Source organism: Gambusia affinis, linkage group LG10, assembly GCF_019740435.1.
Source record: "Gambusia affinis linkage group LG10, SWU_Gaff_1.0, whole genome shotgun sequence".
NCBI classification, from domain to species: Eukaryota; Metazoa; Chordata; class Actinopteri; order Cyprinodontiformes; family Poeciliidae; genus Gambusia; species Gambusia affinis.
In genome coordinates this window covers 4,086,020-4,108,341 of record NC_057877.1, presented here as the reverse complement: position 1 = coordinate 4,108,341, position 22,322 = coordinate 4,086,020, and the positions used below count along the sequence as shown (strand labels likewise).

The following is a 22,322-nucleotide window of genomic DNA, read 5'->3' as shown; positions in this document are numbered from 1 at the left end:
ACAGACTGTATTCTGCATGTGGGCTGTAATGAGAGGTTCTATGGACTATTGTTGGCTTGCTGTCATCTTGAACCTCGCTGCCCATTCTCCACACAGCAGATACTTCGTGGATAGTTTCTTTATTTCTGACCATTCTCTGCAAACCTGAAAATTGCTGTGTGTGAAAACTTCTACAGATCAGCAGGTTTCTGAAATATCTTACAGTTATGAGTAAACAGTTTTTTTATTGAGAAAAAAGAAAAGAAAAGAGAGGCTTCTTGATGGTGCCAGCTTCTCTGGCACCAACAACCATACAACATTGAAAATATTTCAAATCCACTTGTTTTCACATTCTTGGTTGGAACTTTAGCAAGTCATCTTCACCAGATCTACATGCCTGAATGCACTGAGTTGCTGCCCTGTAATTGGTTGGTTTACTCCTTGAGCAGACAGCAAAAAGAACAGTACGTCATAAAGTGGACAGTGTTTGTTTACATACCTGAAACCAGAAGTTTACGCACATCAAATAAAAACTCATACATGTTTTTTTTCTCAATGTCTCAAGATACAACAGAACAAACTTCTTTAATTTTAGTTCAGCAAGAGTTACCAACATAAGATGTTTACATCATTCTGCATGTACATGTTTGATTCTGACAACATTAATAAATAACTATATTGACATATAATTTTTCTAAATGTCATTGAATTCAGCAAATAGAAATAATTTTGGTGATTAACTGATGTTTGGCCTGATTTGTGCATAATTAGCTTACACATACTGAAAGCACTGGAGTTGTCTGAGTAGTTATTAACTTATTTCCACACAGTCACTTTAATACCTTCACACAAACCTGCAACCAAATATTAGACATAATAACAGCAGAGTGGTACTCACCCACTTCGCAGTGCTTTCCAGTAAATCTGTAAGGACACACACATCTGTAGCTCCCTCCCTCTTCCTTACAGGAGCCTCCATTACGACAGGGGCTCGACGCACATGTATTAAGTCTAACTGGAAAGAGACAGTCAAAAAGAGGAATCATTGAAGAGGAGAGCACTCTAGCTTCTAATCACACAAAATACATCTCTTCCACTCCGTTGAGATTCGAGTCATAATTTGGGGAAATAGCCCATAACTCCGTCATACATACAAATTATCATAAGCTTCTGAGCATTGCAATTTTTCAAGGAGCATTACGAATGATGGCATGTTTCCTAGGGCATAAAAAGCTGCTGTTGAACTTGAGCCCAGGTAATAACGCACAACACAGAGGGATGTTTTATGAATGCTGCTTAAAGCCGATTCATATGCAAACACTGCTGAATGTTTTAACCAACTATTCTACCTTTTTCACAATGTTTGCCAGAGTATCCATATCTGCACTCGCAGGTGTAGCCTCCGTCTCGTTCGTAGCAGTACCCGCCGTTCAGACAAGGCGAGGAGTCGCAGACCGACTGGAGCTGTACTGAAAAACACATAACAAGACTTGATTGTGTTCCACCGCAGTGGGAGACAGCAAAGCTCCAAAGTTTTGCTCAAGTACATGGAGATTTGGTTCAACTTAAAAAAAAAACCCCACACACACACACACACACAAAAAACCCCAACGTTTGTTTTTTTATTCAGAGTTGATTACAGAACAATCAACATCAAAGATTTCAATTTCGCCCAGTATTCACGATTTGAACTGCGAATGTTAAAAGTTCAGTTATGAAGCTCAAGTGTTTGTGACTACAGGAAACAAATATACATGCAGTAATAAATATAGTGTAGCCAGAAGTTTACATACTGATTATGGGCATGACTGTCACATTAAAATTGGGTTTTTAAAGATTCTTCAAAGCTGTTCTTTTTCCAAATGTGGTAATACAGACTGAAAAATATGCAATTATTCAACTAAGTCTTTTAATTAGAAGCTCAGAAGCTTTGAGAAAACCTTTATCTTGCCATCAGTGATTATGTTTGATTGCAGCAGGAAGTTTCTCTTTGCCAGCATAAACAAGGAATTGCATGACAGCACTTGTCGGATTGACCAATACTCAGAACAATGGAAATGTCCAAGGAACTCGGTCAAAATTTAATGGGAACTGTAAAATTTACAACTTTAAAACGTACCTTTAGCCACTTCTGAACAACTGCAGATTCCAACATAGCCTGTTCAGTACCACATATAATTTTGTTAGGATTTCAACATTTTGCCAAGGTCTGGAATAAGGCCCAAAGTGTCAGCCGTAGATACAAGAATGAACCAGAAGCAGCTAGCGGAGTGTTCAATCTGCCATAAACTGCTCACAGCAAAGCAAGTGTTGCATCGCCATGGACTGGGAAGGAGAACACCAAACAAAAAGCCTGAGCTCCAAAATTGACACCAATGAAATCTGCAAAAAACTGGAACTACCCACATGGATGAGCCAATTGCAAAAGTTTGTTATGTTTAGATAGCACAACTATTGAGATTTTGGGGAGCCTGAATGGAGGAAAGGGTGAGGGAATCAAGGTGAGGTTTTCAAACTTAATACCACTGTAATTGTCAAGCATGGTGGTGGTTGCACAAAGCCAAGAAGCGAAGTCCATGTCAGAAAGCCAACCCAGTAAAAGTTTGAACCAAATATTAGTAGGACTAAATGTGCGTCATTGACTTTTTTGATGATTGGAGAAAATCAACAATTCCACCACACCCATGACAAGGGTATGAAAACTTCTGACTGAAACTGCAGCTGCCAAAGTGTTAGTTCACCATGCTGGTGCCTCAGGGTCTTACCAGGGTAAACGTCCATATGATCAGGCTCTACTCCAATGTGGCACGTACAAAGATAAGCTCCTCCATACTCCAAACAGGGACTTCCATCAGGACATGTTCTGCTGTTACTGCACAGGGTCTGAGTTATTCCTGAGTTAGGGGAATTGAGAAAAGCAGGTACATAAATTTTGGAGGAAAATGTCTCAGTCACAGAGTGACCCATTCATCAAGGGATTATTCAGCTCATACCCACCAAGCTGACAGTAGGCTCCGGTGTAGCCTGGAGGGCATTCACAGGTTCCATTGATGCCCACGCAGACGCCTCCGTTCTGGCAAAGGCATTCTACTGCAGGCACACACACACACACACACACACACACAAGCAGATTGAGATCGGCTGTGTGAAAGAGTCAGTACTAATAACCATCATCAATGACACATGTTGAGAGTCTTTCATCTGATATATTGCAAATCCAAGGATCTCAAACTAGCACCGCTTGAGTTTCAAAAGGGAAAACAAGTGAGAAGTGCTGATTTCTGTGGTGAGTATCCATCTAATGAAATTTAGCAATGTGAGCTAATAAAGGTGTACTTCTTTACAGTTTTGTATCCCAGCAAAATGGACAATGTTCAATACCAAAAATTATACAGTACTTTCTTGTTGGATATTTAACAAGAAGAACAAAAAAAAAAAAACATTACTATTTGGAAATGTTGACTCCTGAAATAAAACGGAAAGCAAAACTAAACAACATATTTCAACGAAACATGGAGTGCCAGTCTAGAGAAACTCTTCCATGTGTTTATCATTGGTCGCATTGATTACTACAACAGTGTCTTCACAGGTCTGCCTTAAAAATAATGAGGCAACTGTAGCTGATCCAGAACGCTGCTGCTGGTGTTCTGACTAAAGCCACATGATGGAGCACATCATTCAGTTCTAAAGTCCTTCCACTGGGTCTCTATAGAACAGTCTTTAAAATACTGTTGTTGCTTGATAAATCACTGAACGGCTCAGCACCACAATACATTGTTGTCATAGCAACCTTCCAGACCTCTCAGGTCTTCTGGTTCTGGTTCTGCTCTGCATCCCCTGAACCAGAAGGAGACCATGGAGACACAGCATTCAGCTTCTATGCACCACAAATCTGGAACAAACTTCTGGGAAATTGCAAAACTGCAATTTGAGTTCCTTCAAATCAAGGCTATATACCCACCTGTTTAGAGTTGTCTTTGAACCATAATAAATCTAACATTGACCAAAATATTTGATGTGTATGATGATTTTAATGATGGCATTCGTCAAAATGTAATGTTTGTTACTGGTTCCTCAATTGTTGACTCTATGGCGTTTTTATGATGCCTCGTTGCTGTAATGTGCTCCACAAAAAAACTTAATTGATTGATTGACCGAACATCTTTCTCCATTTTATTTGCCGTTGATTATGGTGGTACTGGAAAACCATAGCCCTTACTAACGTGGTTATTTGTTATAAGATAACCACCGCTGCAAACTATCAATTTGCTGCCATTTTTCTTTTCCGACAACTTCAGAGGATAAAAAAAAAAGAAGAAAAAATTACCCTTCTGCACAATGCACATCCGCTCCTCACAAACCGTATGAATGTTTTTGTTTTCCTCTCCCTGCTAAATTGCAGCAGCGGATCAAAGGACACGGCTGTGTCGTGGCTTAATGGCTCCACCTTTGAAGTCACTGGGAGCTGCGGTGGAGGACATTCATTTTCTGGTGATATGGGGCATATTTTGTGACCAAAAAGTGCAATTCCCCGGGGGCAATTAATGGATTGTTAATTCGAGAAAGCCACTTTGATTGGCCACCTGCGCCGCCCGGGCCCTTTGATCTGAGAGCGTGATTAGGCACGCCTGAGTCCGGCTACTTTCTCTTCCTTGGAGAATCCTGCTCTTTTTTTCCCCCTGCTGTGCCTTCCAAGTGAGCCAGGCAGGAAAGTATTTGGGAGATTTAAGAGAGCCTATATAAGCACTGATAGTTATTTCAGCTCAGGGGTGAAAAGCAACATGCGTTTGTAGGAGCTCAAACCTTATTAAAGGGCACTTTTAGCAGAAGGAACAAACACTTGTAGCAACTGCTCTGAGTTGGTTAAGTTCAAACTATTTTGAAAGATGAAAGTTAATCTCTGGAACAGGAATAGCATGACACAAACTCTACATGCTGTGAGACTGGGAATGAAAAGTTTGAGTGCAAATGGCTACAAAAGATAAATCATGGCGCAACGCTATGGCTATGTTTCAAAGAGCATCAGTTTTGAAAGCCTGCGTACTTCAGCAGCACGGGCTGCAGAAATGACTCGAATACCACCGCACTGCTTCAACTCATAAACTGGCACTTTTTAGGTCTAGACGAAACGCTTCCTCTTGTTTGTAAACTAATAAAAAGGCACTACAAAGCAATTATTCGCCGGATCAAGCAACCGGTTCCTGTAGTAAACTGGGCGAGGCCGTGTCAGTTTTGATAATTACGATAATCCATCACTACACCCGAGTCTTCCAGGGCAGACTTCCACATTCCTGTGGGATCGCACAGCTCTTCTTCAAAATACCTCAGTCTGCCTCTCTACCTGCCCAGCTGCCTGCAGTTAGCAGCAGAGAACAAAACCTGCACACTTTCACAGCATTCAGAGCAGAGCACAGGAACAGATCCAAAGGCAAAAGTATCTTCAACCCAGTGCGTTCTTAATCTCCCCAAAATGCAGATGTAAAACAGCAAAATGTGAACCATTTTTGGCAAAGCTTCTTGGTTACCTGTTTGGTTGTGTGGATCAGTGGAGTTCTTCAGCTCTGAGGAAAGAAAACAACAACAGAGGGTCATTTTATTCAAATAATACAATATAGAAGATGAAACCTCTTTCGTATTGAGAAATGTACTGGTTGCCCAAAAAAACTATGGAAATAAAGGGTTTCAGAAATGAAGAATGAGAATGAAAACATTCTTAGAGAAAAGTACATCTTATTCCATAAATATGAAACAATCACCATAAACTCTGGTGTCCAATTTTCTTTCCCCACACGGGCCAAAATTGTCAAAGCACACAGAAGATTATTTTGTTTTTCAATTAAAAACACACAAATGATAATTATTTTTACAACGGAGACAATAATTGAAGCGTACAATATTTTAAGAAAAAGAACATAGTATTCTGACTGCAGTAGAAAAATCATAGTTATACATCACAAAGATAAAAAAATAAGGCAGATAACTACAGTAAATCAGACAACATAAATCTAAGCTTATTACGTAATTCTGTATTTGCAGAAACTAGATCAGAAAGTACGGGGATAAAAAATCAGAGACTTAACTATTTTGAACTAAAAAGTATCTACAATATTCATTTTAAGTTTTTTCCTAATAAGATTTCTTATTTTGGTCCTAAAAGAACTTTCAAAAATTTTGGATGTTGGCACATTAGGTCTACAAATAATAAAAAGCATTAATGATGACTCTTGAATTTCATAGAGAAAAGATTGAAAAAGCTCCAGCTTTTCAGCAAAAGGTGAGGAAAATAACTGAACTGTTCAAAAACAATGTGAACTCTCAAAATTAGAGGTCATTTTCATGTTTTTTCCCACCAAAGTGACTGAACTCATAAAAACTCATAAAAACTCATAAAAATGACGTAAACCGAGGAATGTTTTTGAATATAAAAGTAAAAAAAAAAGCTCATTTTAGCAGGTTTTCTACGTATTTTTATATAAATTTACAGATAAATTTCACAATAGGATGATAATAGAAGAAGGCATCGATTTCTTCAGTCATGTCTTCGTTTCATTTGATAAAATAAATTTCTCTCGTTGTAAGTAACTTTCTTTTTCCTAAAACCTAAACACAAGGTAAAAATCATATTAAAAACAAGCAAATGTTAGAATGCAGGAAAAAAAGAGAACTTGATAAGCTAAATTTAATCAAAGGACCAAGAATATTTTTGTCATGAGTTGGTGAGGCAGACACTTGAAGACCCAGATAAGGTGAAATAATGAAGGTTTTAATTACGAGCAATCCAACAGAAACAGTCCAAATCTCTGGCAGCACTGCTGAGCGGAAGCTAAGGCTCACACAGGTAGCAACAGAGAACACGGATGGACAAACCTGACACACGGCAGAACAGATGCCAAATGAGACGACAGTTAGACAAGGACCCGACAACGACACAGACACACAGGTGACACTAAGTACACAGGAAGTAATCAGGGAACAAGACACACCTGGGAACTAATCAAGGGGAGACAGGACAACAGGAAGACTCGGACACACAGGAAACTCGAAATGAACACACAGAAAAACACGGAACATGACAATTTTTGCAGCTCTAGACAAATTTCATTTCCTGGACAAAAATTACTTCCTGTATTATAAAGGTGTTGAATCCGTATTTTCTGACCTACTCTAATCTACCGTTTTGTTTTGTTTTTTTCTTTTTTTGATATTACAACACCTTGAAAAGTAAACAGATTTTATATTTTGTCACATTGCGTTCACAGACTACAAAAGAATATGTTGCTTTCAATAAGTAAAAGAATGCTGTGCATTTCTATTCTGCTCCACTGATTCAATATTTCTGCTACAATCACAGCTGAAAGTTTATTGTCGCATTTCTCTACCAGCTTTAAACATAGAGACAAGACTTTTTCTTGTACTTCTCTGCAAAATAGCTTACGCTCAATCAGATATGAAGGGGATAATCTGTAAACATCAGCCTTCAGTCCTTATGAAATGCTTAAGGATTTAAGTTTGGAGCTCTACTGAACCATTGTAACACAGGAATATTAATTTATTGGGATCAGAATACTTTTCTCACAGCTATGCACGACTTCATGTCGATCTGTCAGATAAAATCCTGCAGAAATTTGTTGAAGGCTTTTCTGTACACATAGTTTCTGTCCACACAGCTGCAGAAATCCTCTCTGAATTCATAATTCTTTCCACTTTTCAAAGTTGATTATTCTAAAGGCACATTAATTTGGCTAAGAGCATGCCGAAGTATGCTAAAAATGTTTTCAGTGGCAGTACATCCACAAATCCCTGCAACTGAACAGGATCAAGAAACAGAAAAGCCCTCTTCCCACCAACAGGCCTGAGAAGCGAATGCTGCAATTAGTCAGTTATTACAGGCTGTCTGCAGAGGAGCTTGTGTTACTCTGCAAAGGCAACCAGGATACAGTTGATGAAGCCAAAAAAACAAAAAAAACCCAAATGTTTTCTACAAGTTTCTCTTGCTGAATCCCACCTGTTTCGCAGAACGTCCCAGTGAACGCAGTCGGACACGCGCAGGTGAAGCCGGTCACCTGATCCACGCATTCTCCTCCATTCAGACACGGCTGGGATTCACATTCGTTTATGTCTGAGGAACACACCGATATCGAACAATCAAAGGTGGGTCGAGAGGCGGATGTGTTCAACAGTAAGCTGGATTAGCAGGATTGGCCTCGCGTGGTGCAGGCATAACGTTTCGTTGACCAGGTGTCAGGCATTAGGATTGTTTTCATGTAGAAACAGGGATTTGTGAACTCTGATCATTTCATTTCCTCCCGGATTTAAGTTACAAAACTAAACATCCGCCTGGTATTTAGATGAGAAAATGACTTCTTGCATACTGACTTCACCGAAGGAAGCCGTTTGAATATTTTTAAAAGAAGAGGTGCTTTGAAATCACTTCCACCAATTTGTCTACCAATAACAATTTGTCCAGACTGATAAAGTTTTTGACATAAACATCTTCTGAAAGCCTGAGTGTAATGTAGAATGAAGTGAAAATGAGTCCACTGAGACAAACCCCACTCACCTGTCTCACAACGCACCCCGGTGAAACCCGGCTCACACACACAGGTGAAATTGCCATCGCCTTGTACGCACGACGCGTTGTTAAGGCATGGTCTGTCTTCGCACTCGTCAATGTCTGCAAGACACGCACACAGAAAGAAACACTCAGGGAATATTTACTCAGCTGATTAATATATCCGCCACGAGGCTCCCCTCATTCTGCAAATATGTGCCGCTGGCTGCGAAGGTTTTAGAAGAGGCTTCGATACTTCTTTGCAGGCTGATCGTCTTCGTGTTTGTGTGGTAAGGTGCTTAATGAGCACTTAGATTCCAGATAGGAGGGAAATTTGTTCAGCACGGTCGGAAACTACGTCTCCGTTTTAAGTAAACATAGCTTTTTCTCATATCATATTCTCACCTTCCTAAAATATCTGCCAAAAGTGTTTTTTGTAAACAAAAAGAAAAAAAGACCACCTTTTTCTTTCAAATTGATGTTTCAGGCATGAGACTACAGAACTGCAAGACAAACGCATCTTAAGCTTTATAGATTTTCATTTCCACTGACATGTATTCTTTTGTTACCACTTTACAATTATTTTCTACATTGTGTTGCTCTATTACATAAAATTAGTTCAGCTCTTGTCGACTCACGTTAGCAGGTTCTAGAAAATGACAAGTCACTGGTTGTCAAAGAGGAGATGGGCTAAGATGCAAAATGGCCAAACAAAACGTTTGTCAAAAAATAGTCAGTCACGTGACTCTCTTCCAAATCGGCAGGTAAGATTTTTTACAGATTGGTGATTGGCCAGAAGACTCCCGTTCCCGCCTTTATAAAAATAGCACAAAAATTCATTAACAGTAAATATAAAATATCACTCACTGCTTGAGGTTATTCTGTTTGTTCATTAACATCCTGTTGCATCAGGATTGAAAGGGGAGAAGCATGCGGATATCACACCCAATCCCAATAGGACGGAAACACAAATGCTGCATAAATGGAGGATTATAAATGGGAAAGTGACTTCGAGTCATGACAGCCTGAGAAAATGGGTGGTATGTACCTGTCTGACAGTGAACCCCCATGTATCCGGGAGGACACTCGCAGATGAAACCATTAATCCGATCTTTACAACTCCCACCATTCTGGCACGGATTGGAAGCACACTCGTTGACATCTGCAAAAACAGAAGGAAACACAAGGGAGGCACTATGATGTTTTTAATTAAAAGGAAACATCTGGTAAACGATTGAGACGACTTCCAAGGATAACACATCTGATTGGCGCAGAGCTGATACAGGTATTAAGGAAATACTCAGGTGTCCCTCAGGAAAGTCTGCTGAAATCTAGCTATTTTCTTTACAAGCCGACATTATTTTTCCTGGCCGTTCTCAAGTAGACAAGTAGTCGCTCGCAGCATGCACCGTGTGTCAAGCTAAACTCAGCAGGAAGCGGTGTCAACCATAACTCACTGATTTGGCACCGGCGCCCGGTGAAGCCAGCCAAGCAGGAGCAAGTGAAGGAGGGGTTGCCTGTAATGCAGTCGTCGATGCACTGGCCTCCGTTCAGGCACGGACGCAGGTGCGGACACACCGAGGCTGGAAGACAACGGGAACAGGAAGCGGATTAACGTCAAAAGGTGCGACTTTAAAAGAAATGTTCTTCTTTAAAGGAGCACGGCTCTCACCGGAGTTGCAGCCTCCCACTTCCACGTTTGCGTCGTCTATTCTGAAGACCCATCTTCCCGGGTAGCCGACGTTGGTCGTTTCCTCTAAGCCGACCACATCGGCGGTGCGAGAGCCCGGGATGTTGAAGTAGCGCCTGCCGTCGCCAGCATTAAAGCCTGCCTAGGAAGACGGTAACAAGCGGGACGGACGTGTCAAAGGACTGATAATAGAGAGATACTGAACCGCTCCCGACAAATGGGCACTTTGTAGCCACAAGCAAGATAAGAAAGTGATCTTACCTGTGCCGCAATCCCCCCTAACCCCACAAGGTTTCCTCCACTGCTGGCATGCCTCCCTGTTGTCCAGGTGATGTTATTGTACTGGAATATGGTAAAGGAAAGCTCCCCGTCCGTAATCAGCACCACCTGGAAAGTATTAACCTGCACAGAAGGAAAAAACAGCTTTGGGTAAAATAATGACTCTGATTCTTAAGAAGTGGGTCAAAATGGGTTTAAATTTTCCCAATTTTTTTTTAATTATTCCTCAAGCTTATGTGTACAAATATGACAAATGATGTTTTGGAAATGTGAAGATGCTAAGGTACAGGCTCCCAGTAGTATTTTTTTTTTTTGTGAAAATTTTATTTTTAATGGACTTGACCTTTGTCATCACCATTTGACAAAAATAAATAGAAAATTATTTTTTAATTATTAGTGGTATTTTTAATCAGTTTATGTCAAAAAAATTTACTTCTCTGCTTCCTTCCTGTGATCCTACAGCCATCTGCAGCTCCAGGGGTCAGAAACAACCAATCAGAGCCAGGAGGAGGGTCTTTGCGCTGTTAATCACTCTCATGTTTGCCCTGCTCCTACCCTGTCCTTTGCGCCGTACTCCCATACAGCTAGTTCTGCAAAGTGGAGCCTGCCTTGAATGCACAGGCTAGTTAACATGGCCACCAGTGACGACGGATAGCCAGTTTTCCAGTAATGTTACATCTACGATTGTGACTGACAGCGCTAACCCTCTCGTGGCTCTGATTGGTTGCTTCTACCCAGGACCAATGTATTTCTACTGTATTATATGTTGAGATCAAATTTTGAAAACACCCAAAGTTATGCTACTACCTCACTTGATATTGACAGAACAGATTCGGGTAAATTTGTACCGGCGTTTGGGAGTTTCCTCCAAAGAAAGTGACTTGGTGCCAAGTAGAAATGAGCACCCATGTTGCGTTGAAGTCGGGGAACTCTGCGAAGTACGTCCTGACGTCACCTGAAGCCCTCCTCAAGACGGAAGCGTCCTGGCTCTGCCTGTAGAAGACGCTCCCTGCCAGACGGTTGTCCACATCGGCCCAGAACGGCGCCACCACCCTTCTGTCGCCAGCAATTGGAAAAGCAACCGGTGTAAACTGAGAGACCTCCCTCAGGAAAGACACTAGACCGTTGTTGTTAACCTGAGGAGAGGGACCAACAAAGCCACATGAATAAAACACCCACATGTCAGCCTGAAGTTGCTCTGACTTGTTCATAGGATTAGGTGGAGTTAGACGAAAAGTGCTGAATGGGAAAATGTTAGAGAATTTTCGGAATTATCATTTTGTTTTTACTTTAGGTGAAATTCAGTCTAATTAAAGTGTTCTCTTTCCTTATGTGTATTTTCTGACGTGGAGGTCAGGATGTCTGTTTATCTTCATGTGAGCAGTTGAGTAGTTTTCTAGTTGATTAGGTTACATGTTGATTAGGCTACACGTTTACAACCTCTGTTCTTTTCCTCTGCCCCTTTGACTGTTTTGACTGTTTTTCTTTGACAATAAAACAGGAGCTCGCGTAAAAGGAAATCAGAACTCTCTTTGTAAGCAGCTTGGAGAAGCTGTTTCGGAGACTTCTCCTTTTGCTAAAGCTTTGTCATAAAATTCATATTACGTGTCTGTAGTTCTTTTATTTAGGTATATAGGAAAAATACCCATCAGAAAATATAAGCTTGGCCGAACTGCGCCAACGTCACTGGGTAAACTCTGGAAATGAGCAGTGAAAGCTGCTTTCGTGGAAGTTGGCACTTCCTACTTAGCAAACAGACGCCTCCTTTAATTCAAATGATGACAGCAATTGAGAGAACCTGCTTTCTGCTGCTCACACCTGCAAAGTCAGCACAGCTGGAAGAGCATTTGTGGTCTTTAAATCTGCAGACTTCCATCAGCAGTAAATTAACCAAAACCTTCAGACAAGCGAAAGGTAATGCAGCGATGCAAGTCCAAGAAAATGGTGTTTCTACAAGCTGTATGTGAAGGTTTTCTGCTTGATTTGCCCGTAACTGGTATGACTGCCCTTACAAAAAAATCCCATGAAAATCACATGTGATCACGTAATCCACCAAAAAAAATCACGTTTTCACGTGTGATTTTCATGTGATCACATGTGATTTTACCACGAAACATTCCAAAATCACACGTATTCATGTGCTTTCACATGTGATTCACATCATTCACATGTAAAATTTGTGTGAACCACATGGGATCACATGTGGTTCACACATCCCATGAAAATCACGTGACTTTCATGGGATTTTTTTGGAAGGGTGCCATAACTGGGAAGTTATTTTAAAGATGTGAACGTGGACTTAGAAATAGCAGCTAAAACATCCATCATATATATATATATATATATATATATATATATATATATATATATATATATATATATATGTACACACACACATATAACTGGTAGATTTCAATGTCAAATCATTTACTTTCAACATTTTTTTTTCTGATTAGAAGAGAAAAAGGCATTTCCGAAAAGAGAATAAATCAACAGAAAATGAGTATAAGTAAGATATCATTTTTTATTAAAAATGGCAAATGATTTATACTCATCTCAATAATCAAAGGAAGAATCTTTACTGATCTTATTGAATTACAGCAGACCCTGAGCAGTATTCTGCATGGTTCAGTCTTAAATTTATCTTTAAATTTATCTCTGACTGGCCTCCTTTCCATCACCCTAATCCTTGGCTCCCTTCACTGATCCTCTGTCAGATTCAAATCAGGAGTTTAGACTGGGCCACTCCAAAAACTTGCAAAAAACAAAAACAAAAAAAAAAACTAAACATAAAACATCCAGTGAAAAGAAACATGTTGGTAAAACCCCCCAAAAGATTATGTTAAGACTTAATCTGGGAGTGGTGCAAATAATTTTGTGCTTATCTGTATCAGCACCTTAACTACTAATAAGCATTTATGTCATGCTTATGACTAAATGTTACCTTTTTAGCATTTAGTCATCCTACAGAAAGCAAAAGGTTCACATGACATTCATTTACTCACTTAATTCTCTTTTTCTGGCTAAATTCCACAATACACATTTAATCCTCACTGAGTCTCCAATAAAAGCAGACAAATCTGAGCATTTCTGACTATTTGTGATTAATACTGTTTTAACATGCAATTAGGGAAAAATATCTAAAATTGCGCTGAGCATCATTAGGAGTTGCAAATGCAAGTTAAGACGAAGCAGAATCTGCAAGAGGAAGTCTGAGAAACATAAGTAGCGAGTTGTTTACATAGGTCTGTAGAAGGCATGGGCCAGTCACCAGCTAGACCAGAGGAGGGCAGAGTACGCAAGAGTAGTACTAGATCAACATATTTTCACACAAGTAGAAAGTAGCATTTCAAGAAATTTTTCAAGAGTGAAAAAGCACTTGGTAAAATGGTTCCTCTAGTACAGTGTAACCGATCAAAACTTCTGAATATTTAAAAATGATGTCATCAGACAGACAGTATATATAGTATATAGTATAGTATATTCTACGATCTTAAAGATTAAAATAAAAAGACTTGTTTAGAGAGCTTGCGAAGAAACAAGAAGTGTCACTACAACATGAACGTCAAGTTAGAGTCTGTGTCTGGTGCATTTTGGGTAAATCAAGTTTCTTTATCATTCTGTGAAGAGATAGTAGTGATACTTCATAATAATATTACTCAAATAAAAGGTGCAGTGAGGTGAAATCACTCCTAATGTTTTTTTTTTGTTTTTTTTTTCCAAAAACTTACTCAGGTAAATGTAACTCGTTACAACCAACAGCGAGTTTCAAGATATGCCAAGATTTCAAAGTTATGCTTTAAAACTTCTTATCACAGCATGAGAATCTAGTTTGCAAACGCCCAGTTAGGGAACTTCCCTGATGCAAAGTGATATAAGAAGTGATTTATGTTATAGCACATAAATCAACCTAGTGATTCTGCAATTTCCACATGGTGACAGATTCTGAATCATTGCTCTAATAATGTTAGAACCAGATACAGCACGACAGGGTATCTGTCCTATCAAACAGCCAGTGTGGAAAGGTTCATCCTGCAGACAGAGGGGGTGAATCCCAATGAAAGGCTTTCATTCATGCATTGTCCCGGAGTATTATTAGCATGGGAAGAGTCTGTCCACCCTGGCTGGCACCTTCCCTTTCTGTCCTAAAACTAGTGTGTGAACTATCTTCGCTTTCACCCTGAGCGGCATGTGACAGTGACAAAGCAACGTCAGATGGCTGAACTCGGCTCCGCGGATGCATGAAAACCATAATTTGAAGAACTTTGCTGTAAAAACAGCAGAGGAAGTTTTGTTTGGCACAGCGCAGCAGTTCAGTTAATTGCCCAACCACAGTCTTCCCCTCTGAATCAGCGTGATGTGGTGAGAATGTGGCCGGTGAGGAGAGAACGAGAGATACAGAGAGAAGGAGAGAGAGAGAGTGGATGGACTGCTGAGGCAGAGTTCAGGGGTCAGCCAGAGCGCCATCTGATACCAGAAAAAAAAATAAAAATAATAATAATACAAGAGCGAGGGCATAGGGAAGGATCGGCAGAATTTCCACACCCGCATGCCCACTAATGAGAGACCTGTGCTGACAGCAGCCTGAAAGTGACCCATCCTTAGAAGTAGTGTAGGAAATCCCAAAAAATACATAACATTTTATATTGTAACATTAGAATAGATTTTTATTTATTTTTTTTTACATCTAATCCATTGTAGTAGCATCTGGAACTTCTTAAACAAGTGCATTTCCACTTTGTAGAGAGTCTTTAAAGACGGCTTTCCCATGGAAATAACATTTGAGGAAAAAAAATAAATTTTTTCTCTTATCCTAACTGATCTGTGACATTCAGGGAGGGAAGGTTCTGTATCACACTGATGTGAGAAAGTAAAGGGGTTCAGAGCTGCCTTGAGTGGTGCTGTAAGCATGACTTAGGTTGGAAACACCAGTAGAAGAGAGATGCAACGAGTAGGGGCTGGGCAATATGGACTTAAAGGGGCAGTATTACGTATTTTCCAGTCACATAGTGCCATTTATTAGCACTATTAAGTAACTATGTTAACTTAAGTTGTTTTAAAAATGCTCTACATATTGAATCCGACCCGAAAGAACTTTGCCTTATAATCTAGTGACTTAAAATTTGGCTTCTGTCTCTTTAATAAACTCCTGCTCTTTCTAAAACTCTGGAAGTCATCTTTGAAGAATCGGAATTTTTGAGTACAACATTTAATTTATCGTTGGGATCAATAAAGTATGTTTGAATTGGGATTTGAACATTCCTCCATTAGCCCTTTATTGCCAGCACTGCACTGAATTGTAGCTCCTATAATGAGCTCCGCAGATGTGCAGGTCCGCCAGGTGTTTGCTAATTGCTGCTGGCTAGTCTGAAGGAGCTGAGTGGGGTAGTTGTGGAGGAGAGCTGCTCTGTGAGGCTGGGAGCTCAGAGGAGGAGCTTCATCCTCAAAGGTGGCAGTAGGTTCACACAGGCGTTTTGCACAGCTGAATGGTTGCCATGGAGATCAAAGGATTTCTCAAACATGCATGAAAAGTATATTTTTGATGAGGGGATAACGTACAAGTGTTATTTTACATAGCACTGGCCCTTTAAAGTTTTATCACGACATTTTGTGGGACTATTGTGATAACAATAAACATGATGATGAGAACTATTCATTACTTCTTTTTTATGTGACTATGTCTGACTGCATGACACAGCAGTCATAGCTCCACAAACAAAATGCTAACCTTGAAAAACATGGCCATTTGTAATACACTTCAGAACAGCTGCCACAAAAAGAAATGTGATTTGTGACACTGAGCTGCTCACAGTAGCTGCATTTAATGATATTTTCAAATTTATTGACACTCTCATTGAACAAAGAGTGGAGAAAATAGTAAAAATAACAATCCCGACAATACAGACACCATTATTTGGAATCTATCACGACAACGATAAATCAAAATTCACATCATGGCAAGAAATTGATCTTGATAAAACGATTAATGATACGGTAAATGCCCATTCGTAGCAATGAGTCAATCATAGAAGATGTATCCCTCACTTTAAGTACTACCACTTCATACTGCAACCAACTTTTTCTTTGTATTTTTTTGTGTGGGGATTTCTTTGCCAGATATATTCAGGGATTTTGCTTGGGTGGTTTTCTTTAGAGCCAGGCAGTTTTATAGGTTAAAATAAACTTTCTTCTGGCTTAAGCTTAGCCAAAGCAAAGCTCTAAATGAAAAAGAGGGCCATAGATCAGCTTGGGAAAACATGAGTTTTTCTTGTCAAAAAGTGAGGTTCCACAGCTACAACCTTGTCCAGGTAGCTGGCAGGACAAGAGAAAGCCAGTGCACTTGTACCTTCTCGGCCCTGGCTCAGAAAGAGTTGTTGACTTACAGCAGACAACACATTTCTTTAATATATATTCTTTAATATTTCAAATAGATAGCATGTTTAATTCAACTGTGTTGTATTTTAAATGATGAAAAACTGCTGGAGTCACTTACATTTTCCTTCTGCCTTTGGGATCGGTTTGCTCTTATAAGATTCAGTCTTTCAAGAAGAAAAAGACAAGTAGGACACAACGATTTGTGTGCCAAGCATTTTAGTTCGAATAAATTCTTAAAAAGTACATATTTATATTATTTAATTCCATCATTGTAATTCTTCCCAAAATAGTCAATTTCAGCTTATTGTTAGAAAGTTTTCTGTCTACAGAAACTCTGAAACTTTTGTCAAATCACAGAGTTTCATCTTTCACTCCACCTGAATGAGTATCAAGGAACAGTTTCATTTTGTTATTTATCAGCAATCCCTCATGTTGAACATTCATTTATAAAGAAATTCAACCCTTTCAACATCCCTCTGTTACACCTTTAATCCCACACATACATAAAAAAAACAACATATAGATGCAACTCATAGTTTGCCTACAGAGATATTTTTTCTAACTGGATCTTTGTTCTATCAACCAGTTGCATCAATACTAAAACATCTCACCATTTTCAGTCCAGAAACACATCATCAACCATGATGTGATGCGTTTTTTCAAGTTGAATAAATAACACAGTAGAGGTAAATGCTGAATGTCAATGCATGAATTTAGAAAATCTTGTCATTCCTGTATTTTGTGTTGGGTTTTACAACTTCTGACTCAAAAACACAACAAAACAAAACAAAACAAAACAAAAAAACAACAGGAAATTTTTGTGTTTTAGTCCTAAATTTGAACTACTGGACCCGGGAGCCTGGGTTGTGCATCTCTATGAACAAGTATCCCTGATGAGGATAAAGACTCGACACATGGAGCAGCAAATAAAACAGCAGAGCGTCTTGTTGCTCTGCAGGTTCCTTATAGTCAGGCAGAAAGAGAAAACGATTGTAGCACTGCATGGTTTAACAGCCTCCAACCGGCTGCTTTATATTATTTGGAACTGCTCATTTACAAAAGCCCACTGCTACAGCCTGTGTTTTCCATTTGGGATAAGCTTCTGAAAGTTATATGATTGAGAGCTGCTGCTCAGCTGCCTGAAACATCCACCCTTGATTTTCATTGCAGCTGTTGTCCATTAAGGGCACATTGCTCTTAATAGGCCACAATCACTAATTCTTACATTTGTAGTTGTGCTGTAGATCATAGGATAATTAACCGTTCTTGGTATTTTTTGCTTTGTTTTGGTCCCACTTAGAAAGGAATAATAGCATTTATTTTGCTGATCATGTGGGATGAAGTACTTTGAACACTCTGCCACTCCCACCTGTCAGCTACTATTTTCAAACTTCAAGGTTCCACTTGCTTTTGTAATTGCGCTCGAGTTAAACGGTGAAAAGGGTTTTTTTGGTTGCACATGGGAGGGCGTCCCTGTTAGATCGAAACTAAACAGCTTGGAAACTGCATCTCTAAGGAGGAGGCGCATCTTGAAGGCATTATGAGGTCCATCCAGATGTTTGGCACATATGAATGGTTGCCATGGGACACCAGGTTGATCATGTGACACCACTGCATTGGGGCGGGCCTGAGGTGCATCTCTTAATGGTTATCTGGTTAGTGTGGCTTAAGACCGTCCCACAGTCTTAAGAAACGGGGTCCATTGGACCCGCAGGCTCTTTACTCTGTGCGCAGTCCGACGGGGTCACATGTACACCACGTGCTCTTTTGGAAGGTTGCTTTTTCTGTGGTTTTGGGTACTGACGGTCTGACTGGGTGTCACACTAAGAATGCGGGAGGAAGACTTGTGAGGAGTTTTTCTCTTAAACAGATTACAACAGAACACCAGGTATCTTTTGCCAGTTATTTTTTCCCTTCTCTCAAAATGGGGGAAATGTTTGACTGATTTGATGACAATAACTGGAGAGGTTCTTGTTCTGAGACACCAAGCAGCTAATTAAGAGATTGGTTAAAAGGTGATCAAGTTGATATTCCGCTCATTGCTTTGGCTTTCGTCACAAAATTTTCACAGCCGATTTTTTCAAAGTGAATTTTTTGTTAATTTTTGTATTTGTAGGTAAATTTTCTGAAGGTGAATTTCTCCAGGGAAAATTAAAGTAAAAAAAAAAATCATTCATAATTGCACAGAAATAAACTTTCTCTTATATTCGACTTAGACTTACTTTAGTGTCATTGCACAGAGACCTTATGTGTGAATAAATACACACACACACACACACACACATATATATATATATATATATATATATATATATATATATATATATATATATATATATATATGCATACAAGTGTTACTGTATGCATATACAGTAACACTTCTTTCCTGCAACAGTTCTTTCCACTGTTGCAGGAAAGAAAAAATATATGTAGGATAAATGTACAAATAGTAATATAGTGCTAAAAGCAATATTGAACTGCTAAGACATTCAGTAAAGATATTTCACTTAGTGTTTTCAGACAAAGTGTGTGAATATTTATATGTATGTATGTACATATTATAAATTCAATGTCTAATAAATGTCTGGCTCTAATGAGATTATATTTCTGCCATAGTTTTCAGTCTCCATTGGAGGATTCATGTGAAAACTGCAATTTTTAATCATGCTAGTAATGCTGTACACACTAATTTCTCCTGTAAGATTCTGAAGAGTTCAATATGTCAACTCTGCAATGATTTGCATTAAAATTTTATTAAAAACCTTGCTCTCCCAAACATGTGCCAACTCATTGCTTCTGCTCCAAAAATCAATAATTAATGAGCCGCTGAAAGCTTGATGAAAACTGAGTTTGGAAATTGGCTGCAAAAGAAATTGAATAGGTTATGTATATTTATACTTTCCAAAAAAGAAGTGGATTTGATCAGACAGGGATATTCTCACATCTGCTCATAAACTTGTGTCGTTTCTCTGATCCTGGATGTCCTCCTTTGTGTTTCTTATGCTCAACTTCAATGGGAGTGGTTAATCTGAGTACGATAATCGTTCAGAACCTCCTAATGGGGTTACGCACACACATCTGAGCTCTGTTAAAGTGATTGGTTGTTTCTCAGATACAAGCAGCCGGACAGTTCCAGAGGGGAAAGACCCCTGCCATGTTATCTGAGGTGTGGGAGGAGAGGGAGGGGAGGATGTGGAGGAGGAGTAGAAGAAGAGATCCCAGCAACACGAGAAAACTCCCAGATACAAAACCATAACAGTGGGACAAGCCTGGTTACTATGTGGCAGAAATAGGAGTGGAAGTTGGGAAAGACCCTGGGTTCAATAAAAGAAGTTTAAAGTGACATTTAGAGATCACGGTAACTAAAGGTTGAATTCCTTCTGTGTCTGGAAATAGCACATATTAGGGATCATATAGTTCTAAAAAGGATCTGCTGCGAAAGGTTTCAAGGGCTCAAAAGCTTCAGTAATGCTAATGAAGTAAGACAGCACCCACACAGCGTCTAAAATCGGTCTGCTTCCACGGCTTCTTTGTGGCAGCGGCCCAGAGGCTTGGAGCGAGCTCCTGGGAGAAATTTAGAAATTTATTCCTGAGAGCTGAGTGAAATACTATCTGCCTCCCGACGGCAGATATCGCCCCGCGGCCTGCACGCCTTGCAGCAGATGTTTAATGGATTCAGGTGAGCCGCTGAAAAGAGCGAGCGTCATCTTAGGATGATTCATTCATGGCGTTTTCCGCGACTTCAGAATTACAAACGACTGAAAATGCTGAGCACTATAGCATCATACGCAACAGGGCCTGATTGCCCTGGTTTTCGCGACCGTCATGATGCTAATTTGATCTGAGATCAACAAGTCAAGCAACCTGCAGCTTGTCTTATCTTGTCTAATTTGACAGGTGGAGATTAGTGCTATTGCAGAAGGCTGCGAGAGAAATGGTGTTTTGGAAGACGACCTTTTGACCTTGCTAATTGTCGTCATGGTTCCTCAGTCTTTTTAATGCCAGAGATCCCAATGGGAGGGGTGCTGAGGGGGGGGGGGGGACAGGCACGGCTCCAGGCGAGGAGGGGCAGATTTGGAGAGAAAGTGTGGATGCATAACCACAACAGGTGGTGTTGATTTAAGAGAGTTCTGCCTTTTCCTTTTCCATTTGCTGGAGCCGAACCCAATATATGACAAAGGCAGATCAAAGGATGCTTCGCTTGCGCTGCGCGAAAATCCTTGTCAAACCTTTCAGTTTCCTCCCAGGAGCACTGTTTTTGCTCTTTCTGGCGCACGCATTTCCTCCCCTTCTTCCCAGCTTCTTGTGTAGAAGAATTACTCACAGATGCTGAACACAAACTGTCATTTCCCTCAGAAGGCTCTTTCGCAGATTTACTTTTAACGGCGGGTTACCACTGTTCTGCTAATAGTTTGGTCTCCCACGTGTGCTCGGGAGCAAGCAGAGTGCAGGAATGGAGCAGATGTAAGGAGGAAGGGAGAGGGAGAGCCCGGTATTTTTATATATTTTTTTAAACAAATGAGATTATTACACAGTGGACTCAGCGAAAACTCTGAACGGGCTTTGCAGTGTAGGATTTGGCTGTGCACCAGATCTCATCTACACCCACCCTGCACAAATCACACCTTGTCAGCTTCAACTGCTACCTGCCCTTTACCCAACCACACACACACCCACGCATACGCTTGTGATGACACACCAACTCAGACAGAAAACACACAGTTTTTTTCATCTACTCACGTAGAGTCCCGAGTGTCTGTCACCAAAGAACGGGAAGGCGACAGAGATTTCCCGGAGCCCGGAGCCTCCGTCGTCCTGGGCGGTGGTCTGGGCGTCCCCCTGGTCAGGACCGAAGGGGTAGAAGTCCTCCAGGGACACGGCAGGTTCCACCCCAGGCAGCAGGGTGCAGAAGCAGGGCAGGAGGGCTTGCAGCAGCAGCAGCAGCATGGCCTCGGCCGCCCAGGGATGGAGCTGACAGCAGGCACCGTGGAAGGGAGGGAGGAGCTCACACACCTCAGGCAACAAGTGCAGAGTGGAGCAGAACAGGACAAGACCGGGCGCTTTTTCCTCCTCTGAGTCGCAGCGAAGCCGGAGTCCTCCCCGACCGCTGCCCCCTCCTTGGATCTGCCTCTGCCTCCCTCTCACTCGTCCTTTCAGCAGCAAGCTGGGTTTCTTGTGTGAGACGGGGGAATACAGCAGATTCCTTGCATTCTGCTTGCTGCCGGCCGCCGCGTGAGCTTACAGTCCGTCTCACTGAAATGAAACAGGGAAAGAAATGAAAGAAGAGAGGTGTGGGGGGAGAGCAGCGTGATTCAGCTGAGATGTTTTTCTGTTTTTTTTTGTTGTTTTTTTTCTTTTTTAAAAACAATCCAGTGATTTGGTCCCTGATGGTCAGCTTAGAAATATCCTCAATAAACGCTCTATTCTGCTTGCCAAAAGAGTTCTTTC

At 40.5% G+C, this 22,322-nt stretch overlaps 1 protein-coding gene across 3 annotated transcripts in view; it reads right to left on the bottom strand.

Moving 5' to 3' along the window:
- The window catches only part of sned1 (sushi, nidogen and EGF-like domains 1), a 35,888-nt gene extending 13,621 nt beyond the window's left edge, over positions 1-22,267 (bottom strand). Inside the window, exons 1-13 of one of the 3 annotated variants that reach the window (XM_044128635.1) lie at positions 21,615-22,267; positions 11,348-11,635; positions 10,482-10,622; positions 10,203-10,362; positions 9,988-10,113; positions 9,579-9,692; positions 8,540-8,653; positions 7,985-8,098; positions 5,505-5,540; positions 2,977-3,066; positions 2,745-2,873; positions 1,329-1,448; positions 878-994 (exon numbers count right to left, since the gene is read on the bottom strand). In XM_044128635.1, coding sequence (XP_043984570.1) covers positions 878-994; positions 1,329-1,448; positions 2,745-2,873; positions 2,977-3,066; positions 5,505-5,540; positions 7,985-8,098; positions 8,540-8,653; positions 9,579-9,692; positions 9,988-10,113; positions 10,203-10,362; positions 10,482-10,622; positions 11,348-11,635; positions 21,615-21,821 — 1,756 coding nt within the window. In that variant the 5' untranslated portion in view covers positions 21,822-22,267. Of the gene's footprint in view, positions 1-877; positions 995-1,328; positions 1,449-2,744; positions 2,874-2,976; positions 3,070-5,504; positions 5,541-7,984; positions 8,099-8,539; positions 8,654-9,578; positions 9,693-9,987; positions 10,114-10,202; positions 10,363-10,481; positions 10,623-11,347; positions 11,636-21,614 lie in introns of all 3 variants that reach the window. The other 2 variants (XM_044128634.1, XM_044128636.1) reach the window with 2 other exon arrangements.
- Positions 22,268-22,322: the final 55 nt, after the last annotated feature.